The sequence below is a fragment of the Ambystoma mexicanum genome, chromosome 4q (genome assembly GCF_040938575.1).
Source record: "Ambystoma mexicanum isolate Mex_15411 chromosome 4q, UKY_AmexF1_1, whole genome shotgun sequence".
Lineage (NCBI taxonomy): Eukaryota > Metazoa > Chordata > Amphibia > Caudata > Ambystomatidae > Ambystoma > Ambystoma mexicanum.
Window position 1 is genome coordinate 1,077,420,100 of NC_090928.1, and position 20,124 is coordinate 1,077,440,223.

The following is a 20,124-nucleotide window of genomic DNA, read 5'->3' on the forward strand; positions in this document are numbered from 1 at the left end:
TCTACCGCCCAAACTACACCTTGTCGTCATTTCCATTCATTTAAGCCATGAGCCCCGACCCTTCAAAAAAAGAACTGCTAAGTTGGAAGCTAAAGGGCAGGGGAGCTGTCCAGTGCAAAAGGTATTCTATTTCATCAATGCCTGAACCAGCTGTAACACCAAGAGTAGTGATATGCCCAGGGAGCCTATGAGAAAATGGCGTTAGGTGCATGAGCTGGAATGCAGTGCATGAGCTGGAACGCAGTGCAGCGCTGGAACGGAGCGCATAAGCTCGAACACAGCGAATGAGCTGGAACGCAGCATATGAGCTGGAACGAAGCACATGAGCTGGAACGGAGTGCGTGAGCTGGAACAGAGCACTGGAATGGAGCCCATGAGCTGGAACACAGTGTATGAGCTGGAACGGAGCTCATGAGCTATCGGGAGGATAGCTCAGCAGCACTGTACGTGTCTTGGAAGCAAGACGACACAAAGCAACAACAGGTTCGATACCGGGTCCGCGCTTAGAAACCTCTGGGTGTTTAAGCGCGTTATAAATACGTAACTAAGACAAAAAAAAAAAAACACAATTACGCAACTAAGTAAAACAAACAATTCCTGTAACAGCGCCTCGATGCCTGCGGGCTGTGTGAGCGCTTTATAAATATAAAATAAAAAGCTGGAACGGAGCAGAGGCAGCTACAAGGAGTCACTAACACAAGGAAAAGAAATGAAAAGCCGTCATGTGCCACATGAAACCCAATAGAAAGCATCAAAGATGCTAAAGTAATAGTATATAAAGTAAGAAGAAAAGGACCCAAATTCAGTTCCCTGAAGAACTCCACAAGACAGAGAAGGAACATTTTTCCAATAAACATGAAAAGAGCCATTTTGTAGGTAAAAGAAAACTAAAAGGTCAGAATCAGAAATGCTCTGATTACTTACCGGCAATCTTCATTACTCCTAGTCCTACTCTTCCTCGTCACAGTACTTACTTCATGAGGCACCTGCCTCCGACACAGGACCTTCTTCTATTTCTTTAAATCTCTATAACTCCTCCCCCACATCCATGTCACTCAGTTTCATATTACCAAGCCGGAGCATGGGACCTTCCCCGGAGGGAGGGTGAGGAGGGTCGTCAGTACTGTGACGAGGAAGAGTAGGACTAGGAGTAATGAAGATTACCGGTAAGTAATCAGAGCATTACCTCCACGTCCACTCTTCCTCGTCCCAGTACTTACTTAATGAGGTATACCAAAGCAGCAACGGGGAAAAGGTCCCAATGAGACACAGAGCCAAAAACAGTGCAGCAAAACACACCCACAGTAACTCTTAAATCACATCCCCACAGACAAAACTCCAACCACGAAGGAACCAACCCCCGAGTGGGAAAAACTCAACCCATAGCGGTTGATGAAAATGCCTAGACCAGCCAAGGCGGCAGCCATACAAATCTCTTGCAGAGAAAAACCCTCCTTGCATCGGCCCAGGAAGCCGCCAAACCCCTGGCAGACCGCCCCCGATTGTGCGCAGGCACAGGCAGGCCAGAAGCCACATAGGCCCTAGAGATCACAACCCGGAACCACCGGAAAATGGAAACCACAGATGCGTTATGCCCAGCCCCAGCCGGACCACAAGCAATCAGAAGACTATCAGATTGGTGGAAAAAGCAAACCAAGCCAAATACTCCAACGCGTCCCGTCGGACATCAATGTTAAGCCGAGCCACCTCCTCAGGCGTTCTTGGATCATGAAAGAAGTCAGGGAGAACCAGACCCTGAGAGGTGTGAAAACCGAGAGACAACTGAAGGGAGAAACATCGGACCACACCCCGGCACCACCGAGTCTGGCAGTACCCTCAGGAAAGGAGCGTGACATAAGAGAGCCCCAATCTCCCCAAGCCTACGGGCAGAAGTGAGGGCAATACGAAAAGCAGATTTCAGTGTAAGATGTTTGATATCAATCTCGGAAATGGGCTCAAAAGGAGGCCCGTGAAGGAACCGTAATACAAGAGGGAGATCCCAAGAGGAAAGCCCTTTATCAGCACAAGGACGGGAAGAAGAAAAACCCTGGATCAATTTCCCCACCAACACCTCCCCATCCAAGTGACCGTCAGAGTCCCCCAAAAGTAATTTCATGGAGGCCTACTGAGAGCGAAGCCTGGAAAAACTGCCAGGCCCCTGTCAAAACCCCTCCTGGAGGAACTGAAGGATAGCAGAGGCCAGAACGCAGGGGAGGGATCCCAGACCGCCCATACCAGTCTCGGAAATGGCCCCAGTGTCTGCCTAACACCTTCAGAGTGGAGGGTCTAAGAGCATCCATTTGGACCCAACTACAGGATCTGAGAACCCCTGAGATATCAACCTAGACTGAGCAATAGCCACACCGCCCATTGCATCTGGTGGAATTCCAACCGCAGATCCCCTTGAAGGGGACACGGCCACCTCGGAACCAGCCAAGGTTCCTAGGACCGAAGCTCCAACAGAGAGGGGAGCCAACTCCGGCGGGACCAGAACGGAGCTAACAACAACACAGTCACCCTGGACACTCTGATGCGCCAAACCACCCGGGGCAGAAGGGGAATAGGCGGAAAGGCATAAAGGAAAACCCCAAAGCCACTGTACAGAGAGGGCGTCCATCCCCAATGCCCTCAGCCTGAAACCTAGAGCAGAAGAGGGGAACTTCTGCTGAGGCCGGGGATGCAAACAGGTCTAGAACCAGGGACCCTAATCTGACACAGGTCACCGCAAAGACCTGGGCCAACAGGACCAGTTCCGCAGAGGAGTGAAAACCGGCGTCTGAGAAGATCCGCTTGAACATTGTCCACCCTTCTGATACGTGAGGCCACCAGATGAGAGTCCTCCCAGGTGCCTATCAGCGCTGCCAGAGCATTCAAGGAGTGGCCGGAACCCCTTTTGCAGTTGACATATGCCAAGGCCGTCGTATTGTCCGATCGGACCAAAAACCGCCGACCGTCCAGCAACTCCTCGAAGTACACCAGAGCTTGGACAATGGCACAACTCTTGCCAATTGGATGATCGCCGGCTCTCCCCAGATCTCACAACCCTTGAGCTGAGAGGACCCCCAATGTAGACCCTTTCTGCTGGTGTTGGTAGTAGGAGAGGCCACAGGAGGAAGGACCATGCACACCTCAGCCTGTAGACCTGAAACCCCCCGCCACCATAGCAGGGACACTCGCAGCTCTGGGGACACTGAAAACAAAACTACGAAAGCTGAGATGTCGGGAGCCAGTGGGAGAGAGTATAAGACACCAGGAGACGTAACCGAAGACAGGCTCAAGGAACTGAAAAACATGCAAGACGCCACGTGCCCCGTAACTTCAGCAACAGGCGAGCCGAGACATACTGCCTTCTGAGAACCCAGCCCAGAACAGCCAGCAAGCGCCCCCCCTGCACAACATCCAGAGTGCGCTCTCCCCAGACGTCCGGACAAGCAGTGCAGGGTCTTGAGACCCATAAGCAGGTGACACATCCTAGAAGGCATAGGGACCAGGAACACCCGCAAGTAGAAAACTTGACCCTGAACAGGGAGAGGAACGGGCAAGACGGTAACCCACAACAACCGTTCGGAGACAACGGATCCCATGGCCAACTACTTGGACCGTGAGCTGGGTACCAAACTCCTAACCATGCAAACCTGGACAGGAGGAGACAGGAACGGCAACTGATACCCCCTCCAGAAGGAGCCCATTACCCAGGAAGCCGAACCCCACCGGTCCCATACACCTCCGAGAAGATAGAGACGAGGAGCCAGGGAAAACCGCCAGTCACTGCACTTGCACCAGAGGGAAATCACAGGACGTTGAAACAGGCCTGCGCCACAATATAACAGCATGCTTGTCAGCCCACAAAAAGATCTGACCTATCAAAAGGAAGATACTGGACAGCCCAGAAGTCCAGCAGACTATGGCCCCCTCAGCTGACAGAGGAGCCACCAGGCTGGCGTCAAAAAGGCAGAGTACTGTCACAAAGCGGGGCAAAGCAATCCATCCCGGATAGCCGACATCAAAGGCAACCCCCTACCTGAGGTATGCCTATACTGGAAAACCCACTGAAGTGACATCCCCCTCCACCGGCACCAGGGGCTCTGAGAACCCCTCTAAGCACAGACATGTGCCACCATGTGCCCTATCACTTCCCACAAGTCTGAGAGGAGGCGTGAAAGCAACACGTCGGCACCGGAGGACCTAGGCCCTAAAAGAAGAGACACTGGGAACCCCCTGCATGGCCGTTACTTCCATGATGCATTTTCCATAATCCCATGCCGGACAAGGGAAAAGCAAATCAACTCCTTTGACTTTCTCTCGCGCAGTTTAGAGGAAGAGGACAGGACAAGGAGTCTGCGTCCATAGCTAGCACAGACCCAAACACACCACTAACACCCCACATGACTGAGAGGTGGCTTGAGCCCTGTATCCAGTAGCTGGTAGCCCCATGCTCTAGATCGTTCCAATGCGTCGGTCTAGGAAGGTTGAAGGACCGAGTCAGCACCGCTGATACTCGAACCCGAAGTGTAGACTATGCCAGGCCGGGACCCTTCCGGCTGCTTGCAAACGTGTCCAAATCTGCACCGTATTCACAGGCAGCACGCAAGGAATGCAGCCAACATCCGGTGCATCCTGGGCTGTGTGTGTCTGAGGAGCGGGTGGTATGTGACATGCCTGTGACAGTACAGAGCCCCCACACTTTCAAATACTCTGTCACAGACACCCCACGACAAGAAGCAGAGAGGCCTCACAACAAAAAGGGAAGGCTATCCCATACTGCCAAGTGCTTGCCATCATTTCCAATAAAGATGTGTACACAGAGCACGAGGTAACGTGCTTTCGAAGGAGTCAAGATGGCCATACCAGCAAGAGAGGGGAAAACATCAAGCACAGTCCTCCCCTCTCCTTACCTTCCCCCAGATAATGCAGCTAACATCCGGTGCATCCTGGGCCGTGTGTCTCTGAGGAGCGGGTGGTATGTGACATGCCTGCGACAGAACAGAGCCCCTGCACTTTCAAATACTCTGTCATAGTCACCCCACGACAAGAAGCAGAGAGGCCTCACAACAAAAAGGAAGGCTTAGCCCATACTGCCAAGTGCTTGCCATCATTTCCAATAAAGATGTGCACACAAGGCACGAGGAAAACGGCATGTTGAAGGAGTCAAGATGGCCGTACCAGCAGGAGAGGGGAAAAATATCAAGCACAGTCCTCCCCTCTCCTTACCTTCCCCCAGATAATGCAGCTAACATCCGGTGCATCCTGTGCTGTGTGTGTCTGAGGAGCGGGTGGTATGTGACATGCCTGCGACAGAACAGAGCCCCCGCACTCCCAAAGACTCTCTGCCACTGTCACCCCACGACAAGAAGCAGAGAGGCCTCACAACAAAAGGGAAAGCTAGCCCATACTGCCAAGTCGAATCAAGACGGCCAAAACAGGAGGAGAGAGGAAAAACATCAAGCCCAGTCCTCCCCTCTCCTTACCTTCCCGGGGCCGTGCAGGACCCGGGACACAATGCTCACGCTGCGGTCCGGAGCCCAGCAAAGAACCGAGCGAGGCAATCCAGCTCAACTGTGACCCCAAGCCCCGCAGGGGGCCCAGGAGCAGCGCCGCACCTGAGGGAGCCGAGGGCCCCGCCACACAGCCCCCCCGAGGGGGCCAGCAATCGGTGCTCCCTGGTGCCCCGCACCGGGAAGAAAAAGTCCAACCTGCCGGAGGCAGGAAAAATTAAAACTGAGTGACATGGATGTGGGGGAGGAGTTATAGAGATTTAAAGAAATAGAAGAAGGTCCTGTGTCGGAGGCAGGTGCCTCATGAAGTAAGTACTGGGACGAGGAAGAGTGGACGTGGAGGTAATACAGGAGAGTCAGAAATACCAAGTGTTTAAGGAGAGAGTAAAAGCTTAGAATGATTCACTGTGTCGAAAACCGCTGAATGATCTAATGAGACCAGAAGAACACTTCTATGGAGCGGTGCATGAAGAATTAAGTCAGAACCAGAAAGAGGAGCTATGTGTAAGTTGCAACAATGCGTCTTTACATCTTCTGATGGCACCCCCCTCACAATTTAAGGGTTAGGATTAAAGGGTTGTTTGGCAAGGAATGTAGGCCTGCAAAGCCAATGGTACCACCCATACTTGTCCCATTCGCTTCCCATGACTTGGGAAGATTGGGGGCAATGAAGGCCACAGTGACTGCAAAGGACAGCAGAGATTCCTGGTGGCTAGTTCACACGGGGAGCATGACCGTTCTTGCTATCAAGAAGAGCAAGATAGCAGAGGCTACATGGGTGACTTATTTAGGCCATGTCTAGGAAGACAGGCCCAAAGTATCAGAGAATAGAGAAGGGTCAGCTTGTGATCTTTCCCTGCCTGAAGAGATAACATCTGACCAATGCCTTCATTCACCACAATAGTGATAGCGAGTGCTATAAGTGTGATAAGGTAATGGGCATGATATTGTAGGGGTTGCTTTGTTTAAGCACTTGTAAGATTCAGGAGCCTCTCTCTTATGTAACGTTCTGAATGCCTTAGTGAAGAAGGGCTCACTTTACCATTTCCCAGTCAGGTTGTGATAGGTACCATTTTTAAGAATGGGGACAAGATGGATCTTGTGTCATGCATGCCCCAACATATATAGGTAATACCCAAAGTTCACACCTCTCATGGTGCAGAGCTACAATCAGGAGTAAACGTTATAATAATAATAATAATAATAATAATAATAATAATAATAATAATAATAATAATAATAATAATAATAATGTTCTATTACCTCACAGCAGCTGGCACGTCTATTCTTGTACCATAGATGGTGCCTGCCATGGCATTTGTCGAGACATGGTGGACCACGCGTTCCCTTAAAGGGACGGTTGCTGCAGCGCCTGACAGGCGATACGGTCTCCTGATCCTCTGCATGCCAGCAAGCACGTGACAAGGCGTCCTGAACACCCCCAGGCTCATCCCCAGACTCAGTAGCCGTGATCACTTCCTTGTTCCACGGATCACCACACGTGACACTCTTGTCTGGATCACGTGGCATGGCCCTGCAGCAAACCAGGAAGTGCGAGACCCGACACGTGATGCACGCCATCAGGATCACGTGATTCGGGTCCCACAACGCTGTGCATAAAACAGCTGTGTTCCTGTTGGTCTGTGCTTCTCAGCTGTTCCGACCAGCATTTGGTGTTTCCTGATTTCTTCGACTCTTGTTATCTGGATGTTGACCTCGGACCTTGCTTATTGGGTTCCCTTTTGCCTCATCCGTAACGGCTCCACGCTCTACCTTGCTGCTTTTTCTGGCTTGACCTTGGAGCTGCTATCACGGACTGCATTTGGACTTACCTTCTGGCATCAGACGTATTGGTATCCCGTTCTGCTTCAACCTCTGGACTCAAGCACTTCCCCACTCTCTACACTGGTTCAGGTGTTTCCAGTGGGTGCATTTCTTGTCTGTCCATCGTGTTGTTCTTCCCGCCAGCTGCCACTTGAATCCACTGAGGGAACAGGGTTTACTCCTGAATTTTCTACCACTCTCCAGTCCTCCTCCCAGTTAAGGTGTCCTGCCTATTTCTTTCTATTAATGCCTTTGATCACGAACTTGCACCATACTTACCTAACCTGCTCCTTCTTCCACAGCAGCCCTAGGAGGACATAGTGTTCCTGCCACCTGTGGCCCTAATCCTCAAACAGCAAGTGTTTTGTGTCTTTCTGTTGGTTGTTTAGGGACAGAGGTATTCATACTCAAGGCAAACCTCAAGTCTTGACATCCTGCCAGTTATCATATCATCTCACTACTCGGCACAAAGTCAAGACCCAGGGAAAGGTCCTTCTAGTAAGGCTTTGGTAGTTTATACATTTAGGCAACATTCTGTCCAGCGCCCTCCTTGACTCCAAGAAAGTGAATTGGGCAGCATTGCTTTTTCCTCAATCTCATGTCAGCCAAATATACTCGGTGTCAGTGGCAAGGGTGGTGGGGCACCTGACATGGCAAGCCTCAGATCCTAGCTATCAAGCTGAACTCTGGATCTGGATAAAGGGTGATAAAGGGTGATGCCTTTGCCCTATTGTTATTTATTCTCGATCTACATGGTTAGTTGGACTAGATCAATGGTCCTGTTCTCTGTGGGCTACATGTGGTGCAGACTACAATGGGAACCGTGATGGTAGCTCTGTTGTATGCCCTGGAGAGGGTTATTACTAGAGGCGTTTCAAAATCTCTCTATGGTATTGGGTGATGGGATGGAGTCCAGATGTTCCATGAAATACACAACTTGGTGAACACATTGGAAGATCCACTGAAATGTGACAACTTGGATGCATACCTCATCAGTACTGGCCCTCCCAGATGTTTTTGCAGCAGCTTCCGGGGAGGTGTTGCATTTCTGTTGGACATATTGTGCAATAGAGCAGGGGAGTCCCTGGATGCTTACCAGGCCAAGGTGGTGGCAGAGTCTTAGACTGCGGAGGTCTGTGGCAGTTATGCTGAAGAGTGTGTTATTTAGTGAGTGTAGCGAGAAAAGAGATCCATTGGCAGTTTCTGGGAGTCCCAAAGGTCCCTCCACCTTTGATGAGGTGACTCACAACTACCACTGCCCCCAATTACTGATCAGTTAGAAATAAATGACCATGTCCTTTGGGGAAGGTTATGAGGGAACCCAATTGCTAATTAGCGCAAAGAGGCTTCCTTGGACATCCTGAAGTTGGAGAGGCTCTATTCCATGACCTGGCTCGCATAGATTGAGACAACTCTCTTCTTCCATAACAAAGTAGACAATACATCTTATACCAGAGCCGTTTAGAGCTTTAAGATGGAATACTTGGTAAAGCTGCCCTAGTCGGCTTTCCATGCTACACTTGATTCAAGGGGGAGCAATGGCTTCAGACAAAATCTGAGTGAACTCATGCCTGCTGGGGCTAAAGGCCTTCAGCTTTTGTTTTAGCCTCTATGCCCTTGTTCTGGTCAAAGAGTGTCAGTCAAGTTAACAAAGCCCTAGTCTTTCTAAGATCCACCATGTATGTACTGGCTTTTTTTGTGACTGCACAACATCGGAGTAGGTTTTGGAAACAACGCTCGAGTTTTCCTGTGGACAGAGATGTGGCTCCTGAGCTGCTCTAGGAGTTAGATGCAATAGCACTTGGAGAGCTCATCAAGCTTTGTCGGAGGCGGGATTTTGTTTTATATTTTTTACATTCTGTGGGTGTTTTAACAAATGTATATTTTGTGATTTATTGTTGGATTTCTCATGAGCTGAATACAGATTTTTAAATGATACAGGTAATTCATGTTATGATCCTCAGCAGGTCAATGCTTGTATCCACATTTGTAAGCATAGGTTTCAGCTCCTTCCTTGCCGCGCTCGAGGGTAAAAACATGGTGATGACTCAGTGAGGAGTTCTGCTTCTCCTCCCTTCCATGTGACAGTGTCATTGTGAAAGTCTCATTGATGAATGTGCAATCAAGTGTTCATATGGTCACAAACATGTGTGCACTGCATGATGCGGCAGGTCTCTAATGACTAAATCTCCTTCACCAGTATTTTGAGGGGGACATTAGTTTCTTCCTTTCTCCTATCCTCATTATCAATAATCTATGGTCTGGGCTCAGTGAGAGTTGAGAGTGAAGGCTCGAGGCGGGAGGTTGAAAACAAGCGATACGGCTCACACTGGACTTCTCACATAGCAGGTATGACCAACATTCCCTTCAACATGGGCCGCTGGGGTGATTTCCAACTACCACGTGACAACAGACCCATGAAAAACAGGGGACAGGGAAATGAGCAAATCAAGAGTTGAGACTGAAGAGGCTCATGCGCAAATAGAGAGAGAAAGAGATGTAGGACATGGAGGGGGTCAACCTGCGTGGGTATGTGTAGATAATACACCCTCTATATTGCAGTCTAGTTCCACTGCAGGCAGTCTGCTCATTGCTTGGAATATATTCATGGAGACGACCAGTGGAAATAATGAGAACAGGGTCCCCATTGAGGTTGCATGAAGTAGGGGGTGAAGGGTTTCCTAACTACATTGGAAACTATTTGAGTACACATAAGAGCCTTCATATAACATGTGAGATCAGGTGGCCTCAACCCTAATGTTTCATCTTGATCAAGTGTAGATGTTGCCAGTTTTGTTGCCGCTATTTATACATTACAAATATCTACAAGAGTATCCCCATGCACAAGTTCCTGAGGGATTTTCATGTATAGTTACTCGTGTCCATATGCGATAGCCCTAAAAGCTGCATGCGTGACATCACGGCTCATTTAACATTTGAGGTCTTTGATGGGCTTGATATCAAGTTTGGTCAAGCTTTGAAGCTTGACTTCAGATGTCAGTGAGCATGCACCCCCAAAATAAATGAAATGGCAAGGTATATATTTTATGAAACATTTACTGAGCTAAAAGCTGCCATGAATCTGGATTCAAGGGTCTCTGTATGATGTTACGGTATACTTTGAGGTGTGTGACTTTAGAGCAGAGTCTTGCACCTTATAGAGCATGTAAAAAGTGGCAAATTGCATTTGTTTTCAGGCAGTGACAGCATCCACTCAGCTTTGAAGCCAAAATCTTTTTTGCAGTTACCTGTAGATATCCCGGGCCATTCCGAAATCTCCTATCTTCGCTACCCGTCCAGGGCCTTTACATGTGAGGAGGCAGTTCCTGGCAGCAATGTCTCTGCATGGGAGAGAAGGCAACACATAAGGCCGAGGCAAGCTGTATCCTGTGTGTTTCTTTGCTTCACCTTCTCCCACGTAACCCAGCAAGAGCTTGGAAAACGTACAGTGGTAGAATGAAAGGGAAACACGTATTCAATAGCTCATAAAAAAATAATTAATTACTAACATTTTCAATCAATCTAACATTTAAAAAAAATTCTTCATAAAACTCTAGATAGTATTTTAAATTATTCACCTTTAAATTCATATTCAATTTTAAGATTTAAATTCAGACTTGAATTTCTCAAACTTAAACTACATTTCTAAAATGTTCCTCTTAAATTTCTCAATTATTTTTTCAGTTTTCATCACAATCACATCTTTTGAAATCCATCAAATAAACTTCCGGATATGGAGCCATACTTGATATATTGCAATATGTACAGAAACAGAATAGGTGTTAAGGCAGTGGGTCAAAAATTCCTGTTTCTATATTGCTTCATACATACGTACCAGATGACCAAAATAAATCATATACAGAGGGCCCAACCTAGGACATTCTGTAAAGAGATGTTCAATGGTTTCTTTATTCCCAGTGATCTGACAAATTCTACAGAATCTGGACTCCTCTTGCAATTTCAATCTTGTTCCTATAATAGCAAGGACTGGTAGCTGCTTAATACGCATCAACAGCCTGAGCCTATGGACCTCAGGATCAGGGGAGAATATCAAATAAAGCTGAGGTCTCATACATTTGTGAGTTACGTTGGATATTGCTGGATAACCCTGAAGTAAAGACAGATGTTCATAATTACAAATCCAGTCCCACTGTTCTACCTTCTTCGCAAAAATTCTCTTCAATACTAAATAATGTGTTTTTGTTAACTAAAATCATGTAGCCAACCCGAAGAGTGGAACATATTCATTATCATTTGTGAATATCTATCCTCCTCCTGTGACACAACAGATCTATATATCACCATCCCGGCCAGCCGCTTTTCCTTATAAATGGTATTCATTTGAAGTAACAATTCGCCTCTCTGTCTTAATATCATTGCCTTCATGGACTGGAGGCCCGAGCTCCAACCGTGAGTACTCCATCGGGGTTGACTGCTCTAACCCCAACATATTGTGCCCAAAATGGCCCTCGATACGGTTTAACCAATCCAGGTTTGCCATTTCCAAGGCCTCCACACCATACAGTATTGAGGGACAAAACCACTGTTTGTACAACATTAGCATCCCCTTCATAGAGAAACCGACCCTTTCTCTTGCAAATCTCTTTACAAGAAATGTTAACTGTCTCGCCTTTGCTGTTTTGATCTTTATAATGTTTTTGTAACTTGCCGAATGCATCAACTCCAGTCCAAAATATTTATATGAGGAGGTATATTGAATTAGCCTCAGAAGGATTTCCATGGCTACTCTTTTAATGTCCCTAGTAGAAGCCAGCATAACATTAGTTTTCTCTAGATTTCCCTTGGCATAACAAATAGTCCCTTAATTCCAGCAACTTTGTAACTGAATAATATTAAATTGCCCGCATAAAGTATTGCTGCAATCTTTTACAGATTTAATCTAGGTGACCAGAATCAAATCGGCCAAATATAAATGGAAAAGCAGAGGGGCAAACATCCACACCTGGTTAACCCCTCTGTTTATCTTAATTTCCCTTGATAGCAAGCTCTCTTTGCCTAAGCGTATTTTTGCTGTTGTGTTGTTATGCAGGGATATAATCACATGAAGAAGCCAAGGCGGACAGCCCAATTTTTTTCAGTTTTGCCCACAGACGGTATCTATTTACCAGGTCAAATGCTGACTTAAAATCCACATAGGTGATATACAATGATGGACTCTGCTTTCTATTTGCATTGGAGATCAGCTTATCCAAAATTCTAATGTTTAGATTCGTACTGTCCCCTGCCCGGAAACCTGTTTGTAAAGGATGTAATCATTTATTATCATCTACCCATGATTGCAAATGTCTCGGTACACATGGAGGAAAACGTCTTTCCTGTAGAATCAAGAAGAGATGGCAACCGATAATTCTCGGGGAGTGATCGGTCTCAAGCTTTAAACATAGGGACCAGTATAGACTGAGTCCAAAATGTAGTATCACCCCATACTGGCACACCTTTTCAAATAAGAAACATAATAATACTGCCCAATTTTCTGGGTCGGATTTTAGGATCGACATGGCCAAGCCATTTGGGCCAGGCGCCCCAGAGTTTTTTGCCTTTCCAGTAATGTCAATTATCAGCCCTACATTGAAATCCATCAGCCATGGATCTTTGAAAGCCATTTTACTTCCCCCTAGGTTTTCATAACTAAACATAGCTTATTTCATTCTACAGACATTTGAAAAGTTTAGGAGGCATACAAGCCTATGGCTTACTTTTACTTACTACTCCCCTCTCGGCCTCGACTGGTCTCTTCTAACTGTGATGCTGGTGTCTGGCCCCACATCCCGACCTGCCGTGCTACATGGCTAATCATAGGTCGGGTTTTGCCTACCCTTATGACAATCTTAGGCTTCCTCAGCGACTACTAAAATCGACTCTTAGGACTACGGCAAGACCATAGCAGTTCCCTGAGTTTCCTCTATGCGCCCTTCTAAAAGTGACTCCAAGCGGGCAGGAAGTGGCTACACAAAAACCCAGAGCAGTAAAGGATGAGAGATTCCATAATCTGCAGATAGCTGCACACTGATGGAAACGTGCATGCTGTGTGCCCTGATGATGTCAATGTTAGGGACCCTTCTGGCATCTGATTATTCCCAACACTCGGTGTGCTCTACTGACGTTCTGTGAAGTTGTCTCTAAAAATGCCTGGACAGTGACATTTTCAACTCTATCAAAATCACGTGTTTTGTTCCGTTTCCCACGTCATCTGTATTCCGATCTGGTCGTTCATGGTGAGGTGTGAGAACGTATGCCAGAAACGAGATGCAGAGAGAGCTTGGATGTCCAGCAACAGCAAATTGTCACAATGAATGGAAGCCAGGCCGCGGGTTCTTCCCTCACTTCCTCTGGCATCACCCCACAGTTTTTCCCCATTAGATAACCTTTTTTTGAATGTATATTGGGAATTCCTTTGACATCACACATATCACTAAAATAATTGATGCTATTGCTGTCCATATAAATGGTGACATCCATTTCAGAAGCATGAATGCCTGAGTCACAACATTTGGGATTGCAATGAGTGGCTGCACATGGACCTCTGCTGTAGATGCTCAGCCCACTGAGATACCTTTCCTGACACCAATCCATCAGAAACAGATTTTTGATTCGTCTTGAGGAACAGAGCAGGCAGTGAGTGGAGAGAAGAGCTGGTTCCAGAAGTGGTACACGTGTTATTATTTGGTGAAGAGGTTTGGCTGCATAGAGCAAAAAGATCTCTTGACTGTAATCAAGAGAACTAATCCTGGGATATTGTTGGAATCCAGTATTAGACAGCTGCTGGGAAAGACCATTATGTGATATCACACCTCCTTTTTGATTTTCGACATTTTAGTGGTGCAAAGGAAAACCATAAGGCCGAAACCATGGCTATTGAGTAAAGAGAAAGAGATGGGGTTTTGGAACACAGTGTCTGGTTGGCATGGCAACTGGCAATGCTTGGATGCAATGGGCAATGCACAATGTGTTACTTTTAAATGGCCTTCTGCCATTTAAACCAATGATTGTGGTTGTTTGAGGCATTTGGCCTATGGGGAGTAATGTTTTAAATCACGTGCCTGCCGCTTCAGCAGCACAAAGCGATCTGTGTTTATGTGCTAATACAGCATAGACTCGTTGATTGACAGGAGAGGAGTCCAGCTGTCAGCTAGTGTGTCCATGTTGGGTAGAGGAGAGGAGTGCCATCTGGTTTTCAAATGGCCCCCTCTTTCTCAACATGGACACGCTGACTGACAGATGTCAGCTAACATGTCCACTTTGGGTAGAAACAGGTGGCCAGGACAAAGCCATCACTTTTGTATCCAGTTCCTGGGTTTGAACTAGTGCAGGAGGATCAACTGGGTGAGAGGTATTCAGGGAGTGGGGGTGAGATAGCCGATGGTGAGACGCCGGTTTCCCCCTCTTTTATTCACCTACCCCATCCTATATTTTAGGATCTACCAAAGTCCCAAATCCCCCCATCCCCTTTTTACACAAACACTGGGCCGAGGAAGAGGGTGACTGAGAGTAACCAGACCAACTCTCTGACATCGTACTAGACATGTCCCGTTAATTGGGTCAGGCAAGGTTAGGCACTTCATCCTAAGTGCATACACCTGATACCAATTGGCTCTCTTCACACAAATAAAAGGCAACACCTAAAGACACACTCTGAGGAAGGAGGAACACGAGAACGAGCAGAACTTCCAGGAGAAAAGCACACCTACTGGAGCAGAGCAACAGACCGAGGGACTAGAGTAGCAGGCCGTAAACCCCAAGGCTTCCCTACTGGATGTGATTGCCTCCGACAGGCCGCAAAAGATGCCTGGAGAAAGCAAAATCCCACAAGTAAAGATTGAATGGGGAGACGATGTCAAACATCTGGTACTAACCTTGACTTGAAAATTGGAAAATGCCAAACAAGAAAGAAGAACACAGAGCCGGTGAGTTGGCAAGCCACCTGCAAGACTGGTGTGTGTTAAAATGAATGAAGAAGCAACATCATATCACAAGTGAAGGCTGCATGGGTGTGGATGAAACACAAAGAACGGCAGACCTGTGAATGAACTTTAAAGTGAAATACAGCTGCAAGATAAGTGATATTAAGTTACGGAGTGGTCTGGTGAAAGAAGTAACCGATTCAAAAGTCTCTGTGAAAGGTGCATTGTTTGCAGCTAAAGGGCGAACATACAGCAAGGGTGAAAGTAAATAGTGAACGTTGAATCAAAATAGTCTTGCAGTGGTCCTTAAAGAAAGCCACCCACATTCAAAAGACTTCGACACCCAAAAGTGGTCCGAGCCCGATTGAGGGAGACCCCATATATAAATTAAGCTTGGAGAAGGGAGCCCCCTTGCAACTTTTTGTGAACTGTATTGTGAGAGGTCTGAGCTCGGCAGATGGGGATGTACGAGAACTGTATCGTGAGAGGTCTGAATCCGGCAGAGGAGGACTTTTTTGAACGTTTTGGTTGAAACATTATTTTTGAAAGCCAGAGAAAGGAACTTTAAACGTGGAAGGCCAGGCGGGCCTCGATCCACGGTTGTGAACTGTGTATTGTGTTGGAAGCTGAGCCAGAGTGTGTCATCCTGCCTACAAGGATCGCTTTACCTCATGAGGCCTTTCATGGGGAGGAGAGCTTGTTCAGCCACGTTATCATTTGAACACTGACTTTTCCTTTTGCATACATTTTCTCCTTTTTACACTTTCTTTACAAGAGATAGAGCAGGCATTAAGTTTTTGTTAGTATAGGCTATTTTGATTTGACAGACTTCATTAGGACAGTGTCGAGAATACTCCCATCTTAGTAATAGGGCTGAAAAGGAGTTTCTCCAACCCCAGCATTATCAATAAAGATTTTAGAAATTGTATCCATTGTGTCAGTGTCGATACTTGTGATACCATGCCTTCCCTACAGCTGTCACTCCTTCCCCTTCTGCTGTAATTTCTTACCCTTCTTGCACTGCCATTCCTTCAACGCATGTGCTGTCATTCCTTCCCCTCCTTTATGCTGTCATTCCTTCCCCCCTTGTGCGGTCATGCCTCCCCCTGTGCTGTCATTCCTATCCCCTTGTGCTCTCATTCCTACCCATTTTCACTGTCATTCTTCCCACCCCAGGCCTGTCATTCTTCCCCCTTGTGCTGCCATTAATCCACCCTGTGCTGTCATTACTCCCCCTTGCACTGTTATTTCATCCCCTTCTTATGCTCTCATTCCTTCCCCTCCTTATGCTGTCATTCCTTCCCCTCCTTGCATTGTCATTCCATCCCTCTTGTGTAGTTATTCCTTCCCCCCTTGTGCGGTTATTCCTTCGCCCATGTGCGTTCATTCCTTCCCCTGTGCTGTCATTTCTACCCCCTTGTGCTGGCATTCCTCCCCTTTCACTGTCATACTACCCACCCTGGTGCTGCCATTCTCCCCACCCTTGCGCTTTCATTCTTCCCCCTTGCGCTGTCAGTCCTTCACCTTGCACTGTCATTCTTCCCCCTTGCGCTGCCATTCCTTTCCCCCTTGCCCTGTCTCTCCCCCTTGTGCTGTAATTCCTCTCCCCCTTGCACTACCATTCCACCCCCTTGCACTGTCATTCCTCCCCCTTGCGCTTTCATTCTCCCACACTGTCATTTCTCCCCCCTTTCACTGTCATTCTTCCCTTTGTGCTGTTATTCATCCCCCTTGTGCTGTAATTCTTCTCCTCTTTGCTGTCATCCCTCCCCCTTGTGATGTCATTCCTTTCGCTCCTTGTGCTGTTATTTATTTTTCCTGCTCGCACTGTAATTCCTTCCCCTCCTTGCACTGTCATTCCTTCCACTCTTGTGTGGTAATTCCCCCCAAACCCCTTTGTGCGGTCATTCCTTCCCCTGTGATGTCATTCCTACCCCATTGAGCTGTCATTCCTCCCCTTTTCACTGCAATTCCTTCCGCCTTATGCTGTCATTACTTCCCCCTTGTGCTGTCATTGCCCCCACTTGCACTGTCATGTCCCCAACCTTGAGCTGTGATTCCTCCTCCCTTGTGCTGTCATTCTTCCCCCTTGTGCTGTCATTCTTCCCACCTTGTGCTGTCATTCTTCCCCATGTGCTGTCATTCTTCCCACCTTGTGCTGTCATTCTTCCCCATGTGCTGTCATTCTTCTTCTTGCACTGTATTTCCTTCAACCCTTGCTCTGTCATTCCTTCCCCTCCTTGCACTGTCATTCCTTCCCCCCTTGTGCGGTTATTCCTTCCGCTGTGCTTTCATTCCTCCCTCCCTCTCGCTGGCATTCTTCCCCCTTGCGCTATTCATCCCCCTTGGGCTGTCATTCTTCCCTCATGCTGTCATTCCGCCCCCTTTATGCTGTCATTCCTCCCCCTTGCACTGCCATTCCTCTGCCCCTTGCACTGTCATTGCCTGCTTTGCAGTGTCATTCCCTCCGCTTGCGCTATCATTCCCACTTGTGCTGTATTCCTCCCCCTTGCACTGCCATTCCCCTTGTGCTGTCATTCCTGCCCCCTTGCACTGTCATCCCTGTCCACCTTGCACTTTCATTTCTCCATCTTGTGCTGTCATCCCTCCCTCTTGCGGTGTCATTCCTTCCTCCACGTGCGCTGTAGGTCCTCCCCTTGACCTGTCATCCCTTCCCCTCTTCTGTTGTCATTCCTTCCTCCTTGTGCTGTCATTTCATCCACCTTGTGCTGCTATCCCTTCCCCATTGTACTGCCATTTACCCCTTGCGCTGCCATTCACCCCTTGCGCTGTCATTCACCCCTTGCGCTGTCATTCACCCCTTGCGCTGCCATTCACCCCTTGCGCTGAGATTCACCACCTTGCGCTGCCATTCACCCCTTGCGCTGTCATTCACCCCTTGCGCTGCCATTTACCCCTTGCGCTGTCATTCACCCCTTGCGCTGTCTCTGGGTAAAATGCAATAAAACAAAGACGGAAGAAAATATTCTTTAGTTTGAAGATAGGTCACTACGGAATGTAGGATTAAGGTCAAGAAAGTGACATGGTGCGAATTCAGATGTAGCGCGCAAAACTCTGACGGAGAGAGATTTGACAAGTCAAAAAGGATAACTGCCAATGAATAACTCCCATGTGGTGGGATGAAATTTGCATTAGCATTCTAGCCTGACCCAGTGTGCCCAAGAGCATATTCCGCACACTTCTGCGGCGCACGCCAAGACAGATTCCAAGTGTTGGTGCGCGGCCTTCTGCGGGTATCTGGTAAGAACAGCAGTGTGGTTCCTGCAGATCTTTGAGTCTTACGGAAACCAATACAGCTATATAGGTCGCCACTGGAGCATGTTCCATTGTCCCTCTTCATTTATGCGACTTACCTGTGAATAAAGTGGTTTTCTTCCAGATACTGGCACCCCTGGGCGATGTCACGAGCCACGTTCAGAAGGTCCAGCATGCTGAGGGAGGAGGGCTGACTCTATAGGGAAGGCAGGAAAATACACATGAATGTAAGAGAAAACCAACATAGCGCCAACGCATTTAGGGCATTTCAAGGTTGCATTAATTCCACAAATGCTCCAAGGTGCAGGAACCTTCCCACATTTGGCCTCCTCCATATTGTGTGATGTCCGAGGTTTGAAGAAAGAAAACACAGAAATCAAGCCACTGGTTTGCACCATCACTCCAAGGACATAAACAGGGTAAAATGGCGTTTGAAAAATGGCCTTGCAAAAAACCATCTCGTTGCTTCTGAATGTCATATGTTATGGTCTATTGAAAAATAAAATTGTATAAAAAAAAAAACAAACAATGATCTGAATAAAGCTGAGCTAAATATATATATTGGGAGGACAGGAAATTGCCAGAAGCAAAAAAGCTAAATAAAGGGAAGGGGAGAGGAGGAGGTAGGAGGGAGAGGTTGGCTAATCGCTGGGGGGAGTCACGTTGGGCGGTGGCTAAAAACGAAGAGACCTGGTCAAACCGGTCAAACATGGGGAGTGTTTTATGAAAAGGTGTTTTTGTACACGCCATGATAACATAGTACACAAGAGGTTCTGCGCCACTCCCTTAGTGCCATGGCAACATATCTTAAACAGTCTGAAGCACTGTACCAGTCTTTACAACGCTGCAACACTTAAGTAGGCACTGGGAGAGGCTGCAACATAATGGAGAGGTTTTGCACAAGGTACAATACAACCTTTGCAGCATAAATTAGAGCTGGTTGTCTTAGAGGGTCACATGCTATGATGGTATTAAAGGACACAGTACAGTTTATGATGCCAGGTTAGCATTGGCAGCCAGAGACATAATGCCAGGACTTCATGTGACTTCTTATACATATTTGTTTTTAAACGGGAAGCCCATTCAAGAAAACCATACACACGACACACTAAGAGTATTCACTGTGTCGTAGCTTGCAAATACCTTTCAAACAGCACCTGTAAGGCTAAGGATATGGGGAAAAAGGTGATGTGAAGAACATGCGACCTGCCCTTCAGAGCACATCTTGCAGACTAATGGACAAGCTGAGATCAGACCCAAGCCCGCTCTCAGTTCAAAGCAGGTTCCTGACATCATCATGAAAAGTTCAGGTATTCATCCTGCAGAAATACTGCTCTGATGAAATGTACTCCCAGAGAATACTAATGACTAGGTGGGTACAAAAGGGGGATTCAGTACAGTACTAGGACCAGAGGGAACATTCAGTGGACCGGGTTAATTGGAAGAATAGGACATGTGGGGAGGTAGGACACCATAAAACAGGAAGGCAAGAATTAAAAGAATTAAAAGATCATACAGGTATCTTGGGAGACACAAATAATAGGGGATAGCTTTTCCAGTGGTGGGTTGAGCCATTTGCTATATCAGAGGACCTATAACATCTGTTT

General features: G+C 47.4%; 1 protein-coding gene across 1 annotated transcript in view; it reads right to left on the minus strand.

The window, feature by feature from the left end:
* ALK (ALK receptor tyrosine kinase) overlaps positions 1-20,124 on the minus strand; it is a 3,554,133-nt gene that overhangs the window by 47,431 nt on the left and 3,486,578 nt on the right. The window contains exons 24-25 of the mRNA XM_069608653.1: positions 18,616-18,713; positions 10,568-10,660 (exon numbers count right to left, since the gene is read on the minus strand). Of these exons, the coding sequence (XP_069464754.1) occupies positions 10,568-10,660; positions 18,616-18,713 (191 nt within the window). The remainder of the gene's footprint in view (positions 1-10,567; positions 10,661-18,615; positions 18,714-20,124) is intronic.